General features: G+C 41.2%; 1 protein-coding gene across 1 annotated transcript; it reads right to left on the reverse strand.

The window, feature by feature from the left end:
• Window positions 1–604: 604 nt before the first annotated feature.
• On the reverse strand, window positions 605–5,737 carry LOC119769624. The gene is made up of 3 exons (XM_038262794.1): window positions 5,397–5,737; window positions 4,759–4,933; window positions 605–652 (listed from the first exon to the last, which is right to left on the reverse strand). Exons 1-3 carry the CDS (start codon window positions 5,735–5,737, stop codon window positions 605–607), a joined length of 564 nt encoding a protein of 187 aa, XP_038118722.1.
• Between the last annotated feature and the right edge of the window lie 10,043 nt (window positions 5,738–15,780).

The following is a 15,780-nucleotide window of genomic DNA, read 5'->3' on the forward strand; positions in this document are numbered from 1 at the left end:
GGTAGCATTATTCCATCGATTTTGGCTTTGAGTCCTCAATAAATTTCGAGGGAACGATTCTCACGACTTTGAATTTTGGGTGCATGCAGCATGTTTATTTGGTTTCAATAGACTGACACAATTGCTGGTACCAAACTACCTAGATTTGAACACTATAATTTCGAGCAGACGTGCATCGCACTTATTAGAACTTCACCATATTGCCTACACCCAAAACTGAGCAGAAATCGTCTGAGAGAATAACAGCCTCGAATCGAGAGAATCGTGGTACCATTTGCGGACATAGAGAATAGGTAGTGCTCGAGATTGCCGAGAGAATTATGCTTTCGAGTTCATTTCCAAAGCAGCCGTCAAAGCAAAAACAAAAACGCGTTTGTTTTGATGGTGTGAATTGCTAGCATTATTCTTTCGAATTTATAATTGAGCTATCAATAAATTTTGATGGAACTATTCTCTCGACCCTATATTTTGGGTATAGAGCTCCTAGGAAATTCATTTGTAAAAATCATTGCAATATTGCAGGCAAGCCTGCAAAATTTTTCAACCCAACGTACACATGAAGCAAGCCAAAAATTTAGTTCACTGCTAGCTTGTGACTGTAAGCCTACTGCGTCTGATCAATCACTGCCGCCTGACTCGTGCCGGTCGGCTGCTGGAGAATGAGAGACATGACAAAATGAGTTACACTCACTCAATTCGTGTCATATGACTGACTCGTAAAATCCTCTCTAAACACTATTTTGACTATTTTTAAACAATTGTATGGTTCTAGACTGTGCAGATCACTTAAATCAACCATAAATTATATTCAAAATTACATTCCCACGCATAAATACAAACTTTTTGTGTAAAAACTTATTTCTTTAAGTGTGTGCGTGCACCGTCGAATGAGCGTTGGTCGACTTCTGCCTCGCATTGCAGCCGCTCAATGAGCTAGGGCACTCACGACTGCGCCGGGTTTGTTTATGTCACGGGTTTGCGATACAGTGAATGGAGATGAAGATTCATGTCAGCGTCGCCGATTTTCGCGTCATGACTCCTGACATTTTGAGCACTGATTGCAGATATAATTGAATAGGGTTAAAATCATCAAATGTGGTCACATGAGAGCTCACCACCAGCGTGTAAAAGGCCTGGGTGTTAAATAAATATTGCATTATTTTAAGCAATTTTATGTGATTTTAAACCCTGAAATATGTGGCCCATCATTATGGGAAACCCATTGACCGAAATGTCAAGCTTATATATGCGTTTATCCTTACAGCTTTACATCGGTTTGATGGCCGAGTGGGCTAAGGTGCCAGTCCTTACTGTTGGTGCTAGGTTTGAATCCCGTCGGTTGCAACTTTTTTTTGTGTTTGCAAAAATTGTACATGCAGTGTGCAATATTTAGTGTTTATTTTGACGAGTCCTAATCCTAACAAAAATAACGAATCTGTGATCAATGGACAAATCACTAGGTTTGAGGGTCACTATACAAGATGATGTTGTTGATTCTGTTAAAACATTAAATTTGAGCCATCCTAATGTTCATTCACCCTCTCCGCATCATCACCGTCCGGCCACACACCGCCGCCGAGGTCACTGTTTTAATACACTGCTTCTGCTCCTGCTGCTGGGTCTGTTGCTCTCGTTCGACCAAACACGGTCCGTCAGAGATCTGGTGGTGGCAACATGAGCAGGTACCTACTAACCGACTGCACACGGTGGGTTTAATGGTATAATTAATTTATTTTTTATATCAAATTCTCATGAAATTGAAATTGAAATCCTCACTTGTAAGTAAAGGATAATATTCGCTCCTAGTTCCTTCCAATTCACCTATTCAGACTATTTAAACAGCTCATTTACAAAACTTTTTAGAAAAACTTGCTGACTCACTTCTAATTAAGCTAATGAAAAGGGGATTTTAGATAAAAAAAGTTACTTAATAGGGTGGGTACGTTTTTCAAAAAGTTCTCGGATCAAGTTATAGTATGGTTCCCCTTGTAGGACATGCCCATAGGAACTTTCATGCCAAATATCAGCTCATTTGGTTGTAAACTGGCTGCGCGCATCAGGGTTAAAGTTTGCATGGGAATTACTATGGGAAAATTGGACTTTTTGTTGAAGCGCTCCTACAGGTCTGGGAAAATAACGCGCCAACTTCTGTTATGGTCAGGCCTATGGGGAATGGTCTGGAGAACAATTTCCCGAAGAGAGCATATGGATTCGTTGTCCCTAGACCTGGCGCATCGGCAAACAATCCGATGTCTCCGGAATCAACGGTTTTCCCTGAAAAAGCACCAAATTTTCCTTAGCATGCTATGAAAGCTTAATGAACACCGCGACGCCATACGTCAGGCAGCTACCACGTGGGTGAGAAACGGCTGGAATATTCAATTGCAAACTTTCTTTTAACTAGAAAATGATCATTGCGAGCAATCCTGATATTATTCAGTCGAATTCTGAATCTTTGCATAGCAAATTTGTATTTTTTTTGCAAATATTTCATCCACGTGGTAGCTGCCTGACGTATGACGTAGCGGTGTTCATTAAGCTTTCATAGCATGCTAAGGAAAATTTGGTGCTTTTTCAGGGAAAACCGTTGATTCCGGAGACATCGGATTGTTTGCCGATGCGCCAGGTCTAGGGACAACGAATCCATATGCTCTCTTCGGGAAATTGTTCTCCAGACCATTCCCCATAGGCCTGACCATAACAGAAGTTGGCGCGTTATTTTCCCAGACCTGTAGGAGCGCTTGAACAAAAAGTTCAATTTTCCCATAGTAATTCCCATGTAAACTTTAACGCTGATGCGCGCAACCAGTTTACACCCAAATGAGCTGATATTTGGCATGAAAGTCCCTATGGGCATGCCCTACAAGGGGAACCATACTAAAACTTGATCCGAGAACTTTTTGAAAAACGTACCCACCCTATTACTTAATCCAACTTCAGGCGGTTGATGCCTTTCTCACATTTATATAGTGAATAAATTAAGTCAGAATTGCTTCATTCCCTCTTAGCACTCATCGGCAAGGTCTTTTGATAACTTACCCAACGAAAGCTACCACGATGGATCAGGGCAACGTCGCATGACAGGTCAAGGTTTTCATCAGATCCAACCTCTAAAAAGTGTACACCCAGAACTGGTCATCAGTATACGAGAGGATAAAGAGCATGGTTCGGTAGTAAAATTGCATTGTGAACGTACGGAGAGGATAAATCCCGAAATTACCAAGAGTACTTTACTCGTGGGTTCATTTTCCAAAAAAATCACCCATAAAAAAAATGTCTCGAGACTCGAACCCAAGACCTTCGGTCACCACAGTTCGTTGATTAAGTGGCGGTCATTTGTTCATATAAGCCACTCAATGGGATGAACTGTTTCAATGATCGAATGAACACGATTTGTTGTTGTTTTAGCGCGAGAGGTCTTTACTCTCGCCAAATAGTACTTTCCTCTCGTTTTTTTTCGAAAAGACTTTCCGCGTGGACTTTAACTTTGGGTGTATAAATAACACTTAAGTGCTTATAACTTCTCAAAGGGTTGACAGATCTTCAATGTCTTGGACTCGTTAGAAAGCCTTTTAATACATTTCTAAAAATATATATAACATGACGTTGATTCTTACCAAAACAACACTTTTTTTTACAATTTTCTGGGCTTTAATCTAAATCGTATTTTTAGCATAACTTTTGAAGAACATAACGAAACATCATGACTTATAAGACTCCAAGACGGATCGAATGAGACTAAAACGGTTAACACCGTTTAGCCAGTCCGGAGATAATCGAGTGACATTTTTTCGATTAACACACACACACACACACACACACACACACACACACACACACACACACACACACACACACACACACAGAGAGAGAGAGAGAGAGAGAGAGAGAGAGAGAGAGAGACACAGAAATTTGCTCAGAACATGATACTGGGTCGATAGGTATACGTGAAGGTGAGTCTAGGACGTCAAATTAAAAAGTTCATATTTTGAGTGATTTTAAAGCCTTTACCTAGAAAGGTTAGGAAGGCAAAAAATACTTTTAAGAAGCTGCAAACAAACGTCGCCACCTAAATGCTAACATTAGGTACCCAATGGAATAACATTGATATCGTGATTGAAGAATTCTTCAAATCGCGTTTTTTTTAATTTTTTGGTTCATATAAACATTCAAGCGAATCATTATGTTCGATTTTCAATTATTTACGGTTTTTTGAGCATTTGGCGATTTTTTCCGAATAAGAGGGATGATTGTAACAGCTCTACACAATTCAAAAGTAATTCAGGTTGATTTCATACTATTTTGGTCTTAAATTAAAAAAAAATCCAAAAGCCAAAAGCATAAGTTTTAAATTCCGTATGTCGTAAACTGCCACTCGAAGCTAGTCCGTCCCACATGTAATTTGTCAATTTTTAGGTAATGATGCAGTTCGGTTCAAAATCATGTAAACTATCAGAAAAACTAATAAAATTTAGTACTTGGTTCTAGAAAACCGGAACAAAGTTCTAGATATTATTGTTTTTTTTTCTGATAGTATACATGGTTTCGAACCAAACTGCATCATCACCTCAAAATTGACGAAATTACATATGGGACGGACTTGATTTGAGCGGCAGTAAAGGTGTCGTATTTATTCACCGCCTTCATCTAAAATGCTCAGGCTGTATCTTAACACTAACTAATTCTAATTTTAAACACAGATTTGGTCACAGCATAATCGAAACTAGTACAGACTTCTATGAATTTACGGAAACAAACATCGAGCGGGTTATAATAACCGTAGTCAAACAGATGCTTCGGAATCCACAACAAAGGACGTTCACTTCTGAGTCCTTGGCGCGCCGGTTCGTTGAAGCGTACGTTGCCGCGAATGCTATCGCAGTCGATGTTGCCTCGTAGCAGTTCGAACACGGAGAGGCGCTGCATCAGGATCCTACGCTGGGCGAGAGATTGCAGCCTAAACAGCAATCAGCGTTCTTCGTACGGTGGCAGGATTTGCGGGTTGGTCCTAAGCAAACCTCACAAAGGCACGCTGTACTCGTTCAAACCGTGCAGAGTGCGTTACGTGATAGGGCGCCCAGACTATCGCAGCATACTCTAGCACACTCCTCACCAGCGAGACGTATACTGCCCATGATCGCATAAATGTCCCATATGCATTTTCATCACTTTTGAGTTAATGATGCAGTTTGGTTCAAAATCGTGTGCTCTTTTTAAAGAGCCTATAACATCCAGTACTTTGTTCTAGAAATCGGGAGCAAATCCAGTTTTTTCGTGAAAACTTAACACGTAGCCTTATGTGTGGGACAAACTTGCCTTGCGTTTTTCTCAGCTTGCTGTTTTTGCATATGGGACATTTATGTGATCATGGGCAGTATAACATCTTGAGAACGAACGGGTCGTCAAAGTGGGCGGTGTTGCGCTTCATAAAACCCAGCATGGCAAATGTCTTCGCAGTTGTCAGCGCAATGTGTTCATTGGACCTCATTTTACGATCTACCGTCACGACTGGATCCTTGATCGAGGTGACACGATCTAGAGCACGCCGCTCCACTGTGTACTCGAAGCCCAAGGGATCCCTAGAACGGCTGAAAGAGACGACCTTGCACTTCTTCGCGTGCACCTTCATGCCATTCAAATCGCACCAGTTGAGAAGAGAGTTGATGTCCGACTGCAGCGCACAGCAATTGACGTTGTTATTTACTTTGCGGAACATCTTCAAGTCGTCAGCGTACATCAGCGTACTGGAGCTGGTAAACGCGCAGATTTCGTTCACAAACAGAATCAATCTATTTGTCTCACCTTTTAGCTTGAGATTTATAGAAAATTATTTTTTTAAAAAAAAAAAGGTCCTATAAACATATGAAAAATAATAGCTTATAGGACTTTTTCAACAAAAAAAAATGTATAACTGATCATTTATCCTAAAGTTCGAGATGAAGGGGGAATTCCTAACAAAATCCCCCTTTTTCTCGAGCTTGGGAGTCAGGTGTTAAACCATATCGTCAGTTGGGTGCTATCTTGTGACAACGACCATTTAGTACTTTTCGAGAAAATCGATTTTTAAAGTTTGTTGGTAAATAATTTCAAAACTATGAATATTATGATATGATACTATGAACTTTTTGGAGCAATCGGTTCGTATACTATCGCTTAACAAACGCTCCATGTTTCAACTAATTTGGTTACACCAGTTAAAAGATACAGTAAATAATGTAAACAAAAATCTGAAAAGCACGTGTCACAAGTATGTTTCGAAAGTAAAATTGTACTACGTGTCACAAGTGTGCACAGAATTCCCGAAAAATGAAACTAAACGAAACTATTGGCACTACGCCCCCCGGGGCATGGCCTTCCTCTAACGTGGGATTTCTGCTCCAGCGCCTCTGACGAGACAGGAGAAACCGGGACCGACGTTTTACTTCACCATCCGATAGAAGCTCAGTGGATAAGGCGGGAATCGAACCCGCGTCTCATAGCATCATCGGGATCGGCAGCCGAAGCCGCTACCCCTGCGCCACGAGACCCCATACAAACTAAAATAAGCTCAAATTAATGGTTTTTTTTTTTTTTTTGAATTAAATATACTTTATTGAATCTTTCTTATAATAATTACATTTGGTTTACATAATAAGTGGTCAGCTGTGGCTCTTCAGCTTTAGTTTGCTTTTCGTGATTTAAACACTGTTCATTTTCTTAACTTTAAAAGTATATGATTTATCATTGTTGTAACACTAGGTACAATGAGGAAAAAAATTAAGAAAACATAACCTAACCTAAAACTAACTTAATCTTACCATAAACTAAACCAATCCTTGAATCAAGGGGTATTCAGATATAGCACATTTTTCCCTGAATTTCAAACATTTTTCTTGAATCTTCTGATCCAACATTTTTACTTCTGCTAATTCATGAACCTCACTTGATCTTGTCCAGCCAGGAACATTCAAAACCATTTTGAGTACCTTGTTTTGGACACGCTGGAGCTTCAATTTATGAGTTCTAGCGCAACACTCCCAAACAGGTACTGCATACTCAATAACGGGGTAAATTATTTGTTTGTAAACTGCTAGCTTATTTTTCAAAGATAGCTTTGATTTTCTGTTAATTAAAGGATACAAACACCTGATGAGAATGCTGCACTTGTTCAATATTTTATCTACATGCTGCCGAAACAATAGTTTCGAGTCAAGTATGAGACCTAAATAGACAACTTCCTTTGACCAGGGTATCGAAACATCATTCATTTTTATCAAAACATCATCTTTTGGGGCAAATCTGGCCGATTTGGAAAGTGGAAAAATGATGGTTTGAGTTTTGGCTGCATTTATGCGAATTTTCCAGTCGCCAAAGTATTCGGAAAGAACGTCAAGACCCTTCTGAAGACGGCCAACTAAATATCTGGTTATTTTACCCTTATAAATAACGGCAGTGTCATCAGCAAAAAGTGACAACACACCATTACCAGGAAGAGTAGGCAAATCAGATGTAAAAATATTGTACAGAAGTGGGCCAAGAATACTTCCTTGGGGAACCCCAGCATCAATGTTGAATAATCCAGAAGCAATCCCATTCAGAAAAACCCTGAACGATCTCTCCGAAAGATAGTGCTGGATAATTTTGATAAGATACATTGGAAAACCGTATAAATACAGTTTATGTATCAAACCATCATGCCAAACATTGTCAAAAGCCTTCTCAACATCCAACAAAGCCATAGCAGTTGATTTAGACTCAAGCTTGTTCTGCTTGATGATTTTAGTTACTCTCGTAAGCTGATGAGCAGTATTATGCCCCTTTCGGAAGCCAAACTGCTCATTCAAAATTATATTATTATCGTTGGTAAAATCCAAAAGCCTTGAATAGATGACCTTCTCAAAGAGTTTGGACAGACTACTCAAAAGACTAATGGGACGATAACTTGTTGGCGATGTTGGATCTTTTGAGGCTTCAAAATTGGTATGACTTTGCCCAGCTTCCAATTGGTGGGGAAGTAACCAAGTTGCAAACATTTATTGAAAATATTGGCTAGATGTTGAAAGAACTGATCACTCTGTTTTTTCAACACTAGATTAAAATGTTATCAAAGCCTGGAGCTTTCATATTTTTCATTTGTTTAACTGCAACTTTGACTTCCTCACCAGAAACATGGGAATCTGCAGGAAATTCAAAGGTAGAGTTATTGATTGTTGAAATACTATTGGCAACTGATGTTTCTTTACGGCTGGTCATGGAAGCGCCAAGATTATGTGAACTAACAAAATGAAGCCCAAGTGCATTTGCCTTTTCCTCGGATGTAATCAAAGGAGAATCCTCAACAATAAGAGGAGGAATAGGCTTTGGTTTGTTTTTAAGAACTTTTGAAAGTTTCCAAAATGGTTTTGAATAATTCCCAAGCTGGCTTACATGTTTTGAAAATTCTTGATTTCTGATATTGTCAAGTCGGTCTTGTATGATTTTGTTCAAATTGTTCACTGAAATCTTTTGTCATAGTCCCCAGTCCGTTGATATTGTCTCCTATAAACATTCCTAAGTCTAATCAAGTGTTTAGTATCTACGTCAATATCAGTTACCTTAAAATTAACAGGAACCTCCCGAACGTTGGCAGCCTCTGCTTGGTTGATAGCCTGCTGGATCACCTCCAGCGAACGATCAATATCGGCAGAAGTTTCCGGGTGTTGATCATAGTCGATGTTGCTGTCTACCACTTGCTGAAACTGCTGCCAGTCAACGTTGTGGTAATCTTTCCGGGTTGGTTGCCGCTGCGGAGTAACGGAAGCTCCAACCTCCACAACCACCGGATAGTGATCAGAACTCAACTCTTCAAACACCTCAGGATGAGCCACGTTCTCAGCCATATTGGTAATGAAGAAATCGATGATTGAGTGATTCCCAGACCGAGCCACCCTCGTTGGACGATCCGGACTCACAACGTTGTAGTATCCGTTTTGCAGATCGTTGTGCAGAATCACTCCGTTCCGATTCCTCCTGCTGTTGCCCCAAACTTCATGCTTCGCGTTGAGGTCCTTTGCGCTCCGCCGTGTCAGCTTCTGGATATCGCTCTTCAGTTTTGCTGCTGAACCATCTCTGGCATTCACCTGACGTGGGCAGTATGCAGCAATGAAGAGTACTGGGCCAACCGAAGTGGGAATTTCCACCCCAACGGCCTCGATGATGTCCAGCTTGAAGTGTGGCAGCCGGCGTGGCTTGAGATCACGATGAACAGCGACAAGCACACCTCCTCCTCCAGAGGTGGTCCTGTCGAGCTGCGTCGCGATCTTGTAGTTTTGCAGATAAACTTTTTCACCGGGCTTCAGATGAGTTTCCGTGATGGCAGCTACGTCGATCTCCTTCTCGCGAAGAAAATCCACCAGCTCTAAGTTCTTCCTCCTAATGGAGCAAGCGTTCCAATTCAGCAGCTTGAGGGACCTACGATCCATACTGGATGACGAACGAGGTCAGCACTTCAATCTGCTGGGTCTTGGTTTTGCATCCACGCAGTGCAGCGGACATCTGTTTGAAAATATTGAGGAGTTCGGTTGAGGTGTAAAGATCATTACCATTTTCCTCAACTGCTGGTTCTTGGGTTGGTCTTGGCTCCTGGCTGAAGCCCGGTGGTGGCGGTCTCGGCTCCTGGCTGGAACCCGGCCGTGGATGATTCATCTCAGCTCTCTTCCTGGGATCCAACGGCAACGGTGCCAAGTTCGGGACCTGGCGTCGCGGTTGAAGAGGTGGAAAATTTTGCTCCACCAGGGCTGGAGGAGTTCTACGACGCTGAGGCTGATTCTTCGTCGATGCTTGCTGCCGAATTTTCACGAACTCAGCTCTCTTGGGGCACTTTCGGTCGGTTGACGAATGCTCACCGTTGCAGTTGAGGCACTTCACCAGCGAATCTTGGATGCACTGGGATGTGATGTGCGCATCGGTACCACATTTGGCGCAACGACGCTTTAGGTGGCAGTTCTTACCTCCGTGCCCGAAGCCCAGGCAGTTGAAGCATTGTGTGACGTCACGATGCACTGGTCGGTATCGCTCCCACGACACGATAATGTTGAAAACCGCTCTGATTGCCTTCAGCTCAGGAAGCGTCGTCGATCCCTTAGCCAAATGCAGCAGGTAGAGCTGGTCACGGTACTTGATGTCTTTGTTGCGTCGGCTCATTTTGTGCACGGCCAACACATCCAGTTTCAAAACTTTTAGCTCGGCAGCTAATTCCTCCACTGGCATGTCGTACAGACCTCTGACGACGATTTTGAACGGCTTATCCATGACGACATCATGGGTAAAGTACTCCGCCTCGTTTTCGGTCAAGTAATCCTTGACCAGTTGATAGTGCTGCCTGGATTGCACCAGCACCTTAAATCCGTCCTGACACAGACGAATGTTGCCTTGGACTTTCCCAGACTTGATGAGTTCAACCAGCCCCGCTCGAAAGTCGATCGTTGCTGCTGATTGCCTCACATAAAAAGGAGGCAGTTTCTCCTTTCGCTGTTTCACTTCATTCTCCTTTGCTTCCGCTACCTGGTCCTCGTCAGGCAGTCCAGCGAACTTGTTGTTCTTCAAAAGCTGCTCCTCGTGCGATGAAGAGTTCTCCTCCTCCTCATCCATCGGTACAGTACCGTCGCTCTTTTTCGTCTTTTTGCTGTTCGATGTCACTTCCAAAAGCACCTTCCTTTTGGAAATTCCCGGTTTTTGGCCATCAGTTGAGGCCTCAACCTTCCTTTTGGAAATTCCCACTTTTTTGCCTGCTTGAGCCACAGGTAGGGCAATATTGCCGGCGTTTTGCGCCGGGACGCGACGAGTCATGTTGATTCAGACAACCTTCACCAACGAATGCTCGGATAACAATGCCAAATTAATGGTTTAATCGACTTAACCAGTACATTTTTATAAAAAAAGGTTGCATTGCCTTTAGAAAATATGTGTGTACATAAATTTGTGAAAAACAAGAAAAAATTTCCACATTTTCCAACATGTATGACGTGTCACAAGTGTGCACAATCATTTTCGCTTCGCTAGGAGACGGTGATTTTAGCGGATTGCAGACTGGATTTTCGCCATGTGATGTAATGATTGTCTAAGCCCAAGTTGCCTAGGAATCGATAATGGGGAATAGAACCTATTCCACCTGAACCATATTCTCACCACCATGGCAGCCGTCCATTGCCGGCCGCTCCCATCTCCACCGCGCACCAGGGACAAGGAAAGGGAATTGGAAGACGGGAAGTGTTGATGCTCCACTTTTTTAAGAGTATTAAGGGTCTGAGGAGCCACCCTAGGCGAATGGTAACGACCTTTGGCATTGTTGTTCGAATTCTTCGTATTTCTAATGGGAATGCTTTCAATTCTTCTCATCTCTTATTGGATGAATTCTATCAGTCGCCCAGGCTTTTTTTAGCGAGGTATTTTTAGATTCAATTTCAACTGCGCTTGCAATCTTGCATGCAATCTTGTTTGAGTTCTGATGTTCAACTCGCATTCAATTTGACTCTTTGTCCGATTCTTGGATTCAACTATACCAGTCTAATTCCTCCTCAAGCTACCAATGCTCCACGGTTAAGTGGAAAGCATTTTGCTTGCCAATCCTAAGGACAGGGGATCGAACCCCGCCGTGAGCTTGAAGTTTTTTCATTAATTCCAAATTCAATGAGTCCAGATCTTTCTCGTTGGGAGCAGATGGGTATCAAACCCAGAACCATTCACTTATAAAGCGAACATCGTAACCATTCAGCCACGACCGCTCCGATCACAAGTGTGCACAATCATTTTGATGATAAATTGGTCTATGTCACAAGTGTGTATTGCGATATCCGGTAAACGGAAGCGAGTTTCCAAAATCGGGTTAAAGCATCTTTATCATTAACTCATTTTCGACCAAAATGGTCTATGTCACAAGATAGCACACAGCTGACGATATGCTACCGATGGAATAAAAAAGTAAAATTATAATAAATGAATTATTTTTAAAATTTCCTTAACCCACCGTGTCGGGTTGGTGTTATGTTTGGGCCGTGTTTCACAAACAACAATACATGTGCAAGTGACTTCGCTTTCTTCACAGCAGATGAACCCGCAAAACTTGACTGGACCTGACTTGGCTTGACTTGCTATCGGGCAAAAGTCTGGGCTGTGTGCACCCAAAGTTGAGCTGAGCCGCCGAGACTCATTCAATCCACCCGTGATAGACTCAGATTTCGGGATGCGGTGGAGTCTGCCAGGGTAGGGAGGGGAGAACATTTTGGAGAACACGGTTGCAGTGGGAACGCGAACGCGATGGGATAAGATGAGAGTGGCCTTTCGTCTCTCGAGAGGTAACAAGTTCTCCAACGAGATTGGGAAATATGCCCTGATAGAAAGCGCTCGAATGACCCAAAAGTGTTTTGGCGTTTTGTGTTTTCGCACTCACCTCGGGTTTAACGTGTTTTGGTTCATATTTTGTACGGGGAGCATTTTTGGCCCTGCCTTGGGTGTTTATTTATGAACTCTGGAATGAGTATCGATGTTCAAATGAGAATGCAGCTTTGTAAGATAAATTGTGGCTATGGGAGTTCTGACCTGTATACAGAAGAAATCCGAAAAATTCGCTCGCTTTTGTGGCGTTTTAGTCATTTAATTAAATTTTCGTTATACAGTCATCCCACATATTCGGAACACTCACAAATTCGGAACACTTATGTGGTAATTTGTCAATAGAAAGCAAAATGCAACTTTTCTGCCGACCCTGCTATTTTTGGGGCCTTTATTTGGCCATTCTCATGCTTTTTCACAAAAACTGCATTTCAAGACTATTTTATCCAGAGCAGCAAAACACTGCCTCCAAATTACCTTTTCCATGATTGTGGGATGTTATTGTGTCTCCCACAATTGTGGAACAACTGAATTCAACTGACATTTTCACAAAAAAAGTTATCAGACCATTTATAAAACATTACTAAGCATGAGTTTTATTGGTTTCAAAGTGCGAAGTCATTATTTTGTTAAAAATATGCACTCCTGGAGAAAAAACAAAGTTTGTTTACATCATAAGAAAACAGTGGTCCGAATATGTGGATTTCAAGGGTCAATGTTTTTCTTTGAAAACTTGATATAACACGAAAAAATGTACAGCCGATCTATACATCAATGGAAAGATCACATGAAAAGCTTTCACATGAAGGTAAAAGCAAATCATTATGTTCAATTATCAATTTTCTATGATTTGTTGAACATTAGCCTTTTGTAAACTGTTACAAATATGAGGGATGACTGTACTTTGGGTTTATCGGTTTATACAGCAGGTTGATTCTTTCAAATGAGAAACTTGGCGCCACGAAAATAAATGGCAAATGGCAACCACACTAATAAAACGAAATCCGATTTCTTTTGATTCCAAACAATCATGTTTAATAAACCTGTTAATCGATATGTTGGGAAAGACATTCTTAATAATCTTAGAATTATATTTAAGATGCGAGCTCTTTGGTACCGATTAAATCAAGTTATTATTAGATCTAAAATTGTATTTAGCTGTGTTTTTGCCTTTCTTACTAAAGAAAGGTATAGGTTTTACTTTAAGGCTGGACGTCATTTCCATCTTCGTAAATATGTCGATTCAGCATGAATTTTAATCGGAAAAATCGTCAAAAAATCACACTGCATCGATTTTCGACGCTCCGTCGCCAAGTCGACAAGTTGTCAAGTTGAGCTTCGAATACTGGCGCGAGAATGCTGGCGCATATATTTTGTTGCTCGACTTATACTCGTTTTGTAGTAGCTTGTCAACCGATGTTTCCTACAACATGTAAGATATCGTAGCTTTTCGGTTTCTTTTGCCCTGTCCGTTTTTGCATAACTGTCCAATGTTTATGCAAAAACTTTTGTGACATAGGACCTTCATCCGGCTACAATCAATTTGTTTCACGTGCGCTCCTAAAATCGCCTAAATGTAGACTTCATTTTTTCGTGATTTCGTAAGTTTATTTAACAGAGTTCATTGGATTCCAATAGGAGCTTTCTAAGCTTTTCATCGTCTATAGAGTTATCTACGTGCGCATGTATTGCGTGTACGTACACGAAAAAAAGTGAGGTTAAATTTTGTACCAGCCAGCAAAACAAATGGTGTGCTAGTGTGTGTGAGATCGGGCTTAGATAGCTCTATATCGTTTTCAATGCTGGCGACGCCAATGGCTTTCTACCTAAGGTAATCGCGATTGAATGTGTAGTGGTGCGGTTGTTAAAAATAGCTATCTCTGACTCTGTCACTTTCGTAGAAGCTGAATGGCTAGCTTTCCTGCACCGTGCGGCACACGCGGTTCACTTGTACCTCGGTTTTGCTTGGCTTGGTGCGCTGGAACGATGAACCAAAATACCAACACACAAAAGGGCTCGTAACGAAGCAAAAAAATCAAAACCGCAGTGTGTGTTGTCACTGGCGCATGGAAGCTTGCTATGATCGCGTTTGTCATAAACGCTTGTTTGATTACAAACGTACAAACATAGTGTACGATTGAAAATATTCTTTTGGTGAAAATTGCGTTTTTTATTTCTTTTGGAAATCATATCATTTATAATACATTGCTTTCATCATAAGACTTTCTTTTGTGCTGACGTTATAAATAAACAAAGTCTATGTTATGAATTGATAAAAAGTTCTACCATTGTTATATTCTTTAGTGAGAAAGGGTCTATCTCACCCCAGGTGGGATAAAATCGAGTTTTTTTTAAATGTCTAAGTATTTATGATTAGAAACTAATTGTCAAACAAACCTTAATCCACGGACGAACGGACATGACACCAGGAACAAATTTTCTTCAAATTTCTGAAGCAAACTATCACTTGCGCCATCTACATTCAAGTTGTCGAAGTAGCATCGCGCGATTACGCATGATTTCTCAAAATGACTTATGCAATAATTAATTAAAACTTTTAGCACTGGTATGGTGCTAGTAACAGTTGTTTTGACATTAAGTGTTAGAAATTGAATTTTTAATAGAAATTCATACGACCATTTCAAAAAGTGCCCATGAATTTGCATCATCAGCTGGCTTTGTTTACGTTTTAAACCACGTGGCGTGAATATTTTGACATAAGCGATCTCGCTTGCGTAGGTTTTCGCCAAGAAGAAGTGCTTCCAAAGTGCTTCACTTTTTCAAACCACGTGTCATGTCAGGTCAAACCTTGGGGTAGAAGGTTCCTTGGAGTAGAAAGAGGTTTTGGTTCGAGCAGAAACTTGCAAAACAGATCACACATGAACTGGGGGTCGTTAATGTGGATGGTTTGGTTGTTTTAACCTAAAATTATACAAAAAAACTAACTTAATCCACCTATGTGGTTGGAGCCTTCCTCACAACAATGGCTGTACACAAGTTTCATCTATTTTTTATATCCGGCTTCCAAAAAGTACATCGTGATATCGTGGCCATGTCTCGAGACAGGGTTGCATAGTTTACATACATTGAAGTGAGATCCGGCTTAAAAAAAGTACATCAATATCACTTAAGGGGCCATATCTCGAGACAGGGTTGCCAGATCTTCAATGTTTTAGACTCGTTGGAAAGGTCTTTTGATAACCTAACCAACGTGTGGTCGTATAGTGGAGCCGGACATAGTTTACATACATTTAAGTGAGATCCGGCTTCAAAAAAGTACATCAATATCACTTAAGAGGCCATATCTCGAGACAGGGTTGCCAGATCTTCAATGTTTTGGACTCGTTGGAAAGGTCTTTTGATAATGTAACCAACGATGGGTCGGATGATGGACCCGGACATAGTTTACATACATTTAAGTGAGATCCGGCT

Source organism: Culex quinquefasciatus, chromosome 1 (assembly GCF_015732765.1).
Source record: "Culex quinquefasciatus strain JHB chromosome 1, VPISU_Cqui_1.0_pri_paternal, whole genome shotgun sequence".
NCBI lineage: Eukaryota > Metazoa > Arthropoda > Insecta > Diptera > Culicidae > Culex > Culex quinquefasciatus.

Bases quoted from the DNA above. Each gene is read 5' to 3' on its own strand.
- LOC119769624 (XM_038262794.1), bottom strand. From the start codon at position 5,737: ATGTACGCTGACGACTTGAAGATGTTCCGCAAAGTAAATAACAACGTC. The intron at 4,934-5,396 runs GTTCGTTCTCAA...CGCCCAGCGTAG, and splicing joins ACCGCCCACTTTGACGACCC to GATCCTGATGCAGCGCCTCT. The intron at 653-4,758 runs GTTTGTTTCCGT...CTCATTCTCCAG, and splicing joins GTTATTATAACCCGCTCGAT to CAGCCGACCGGCACGAGTCA.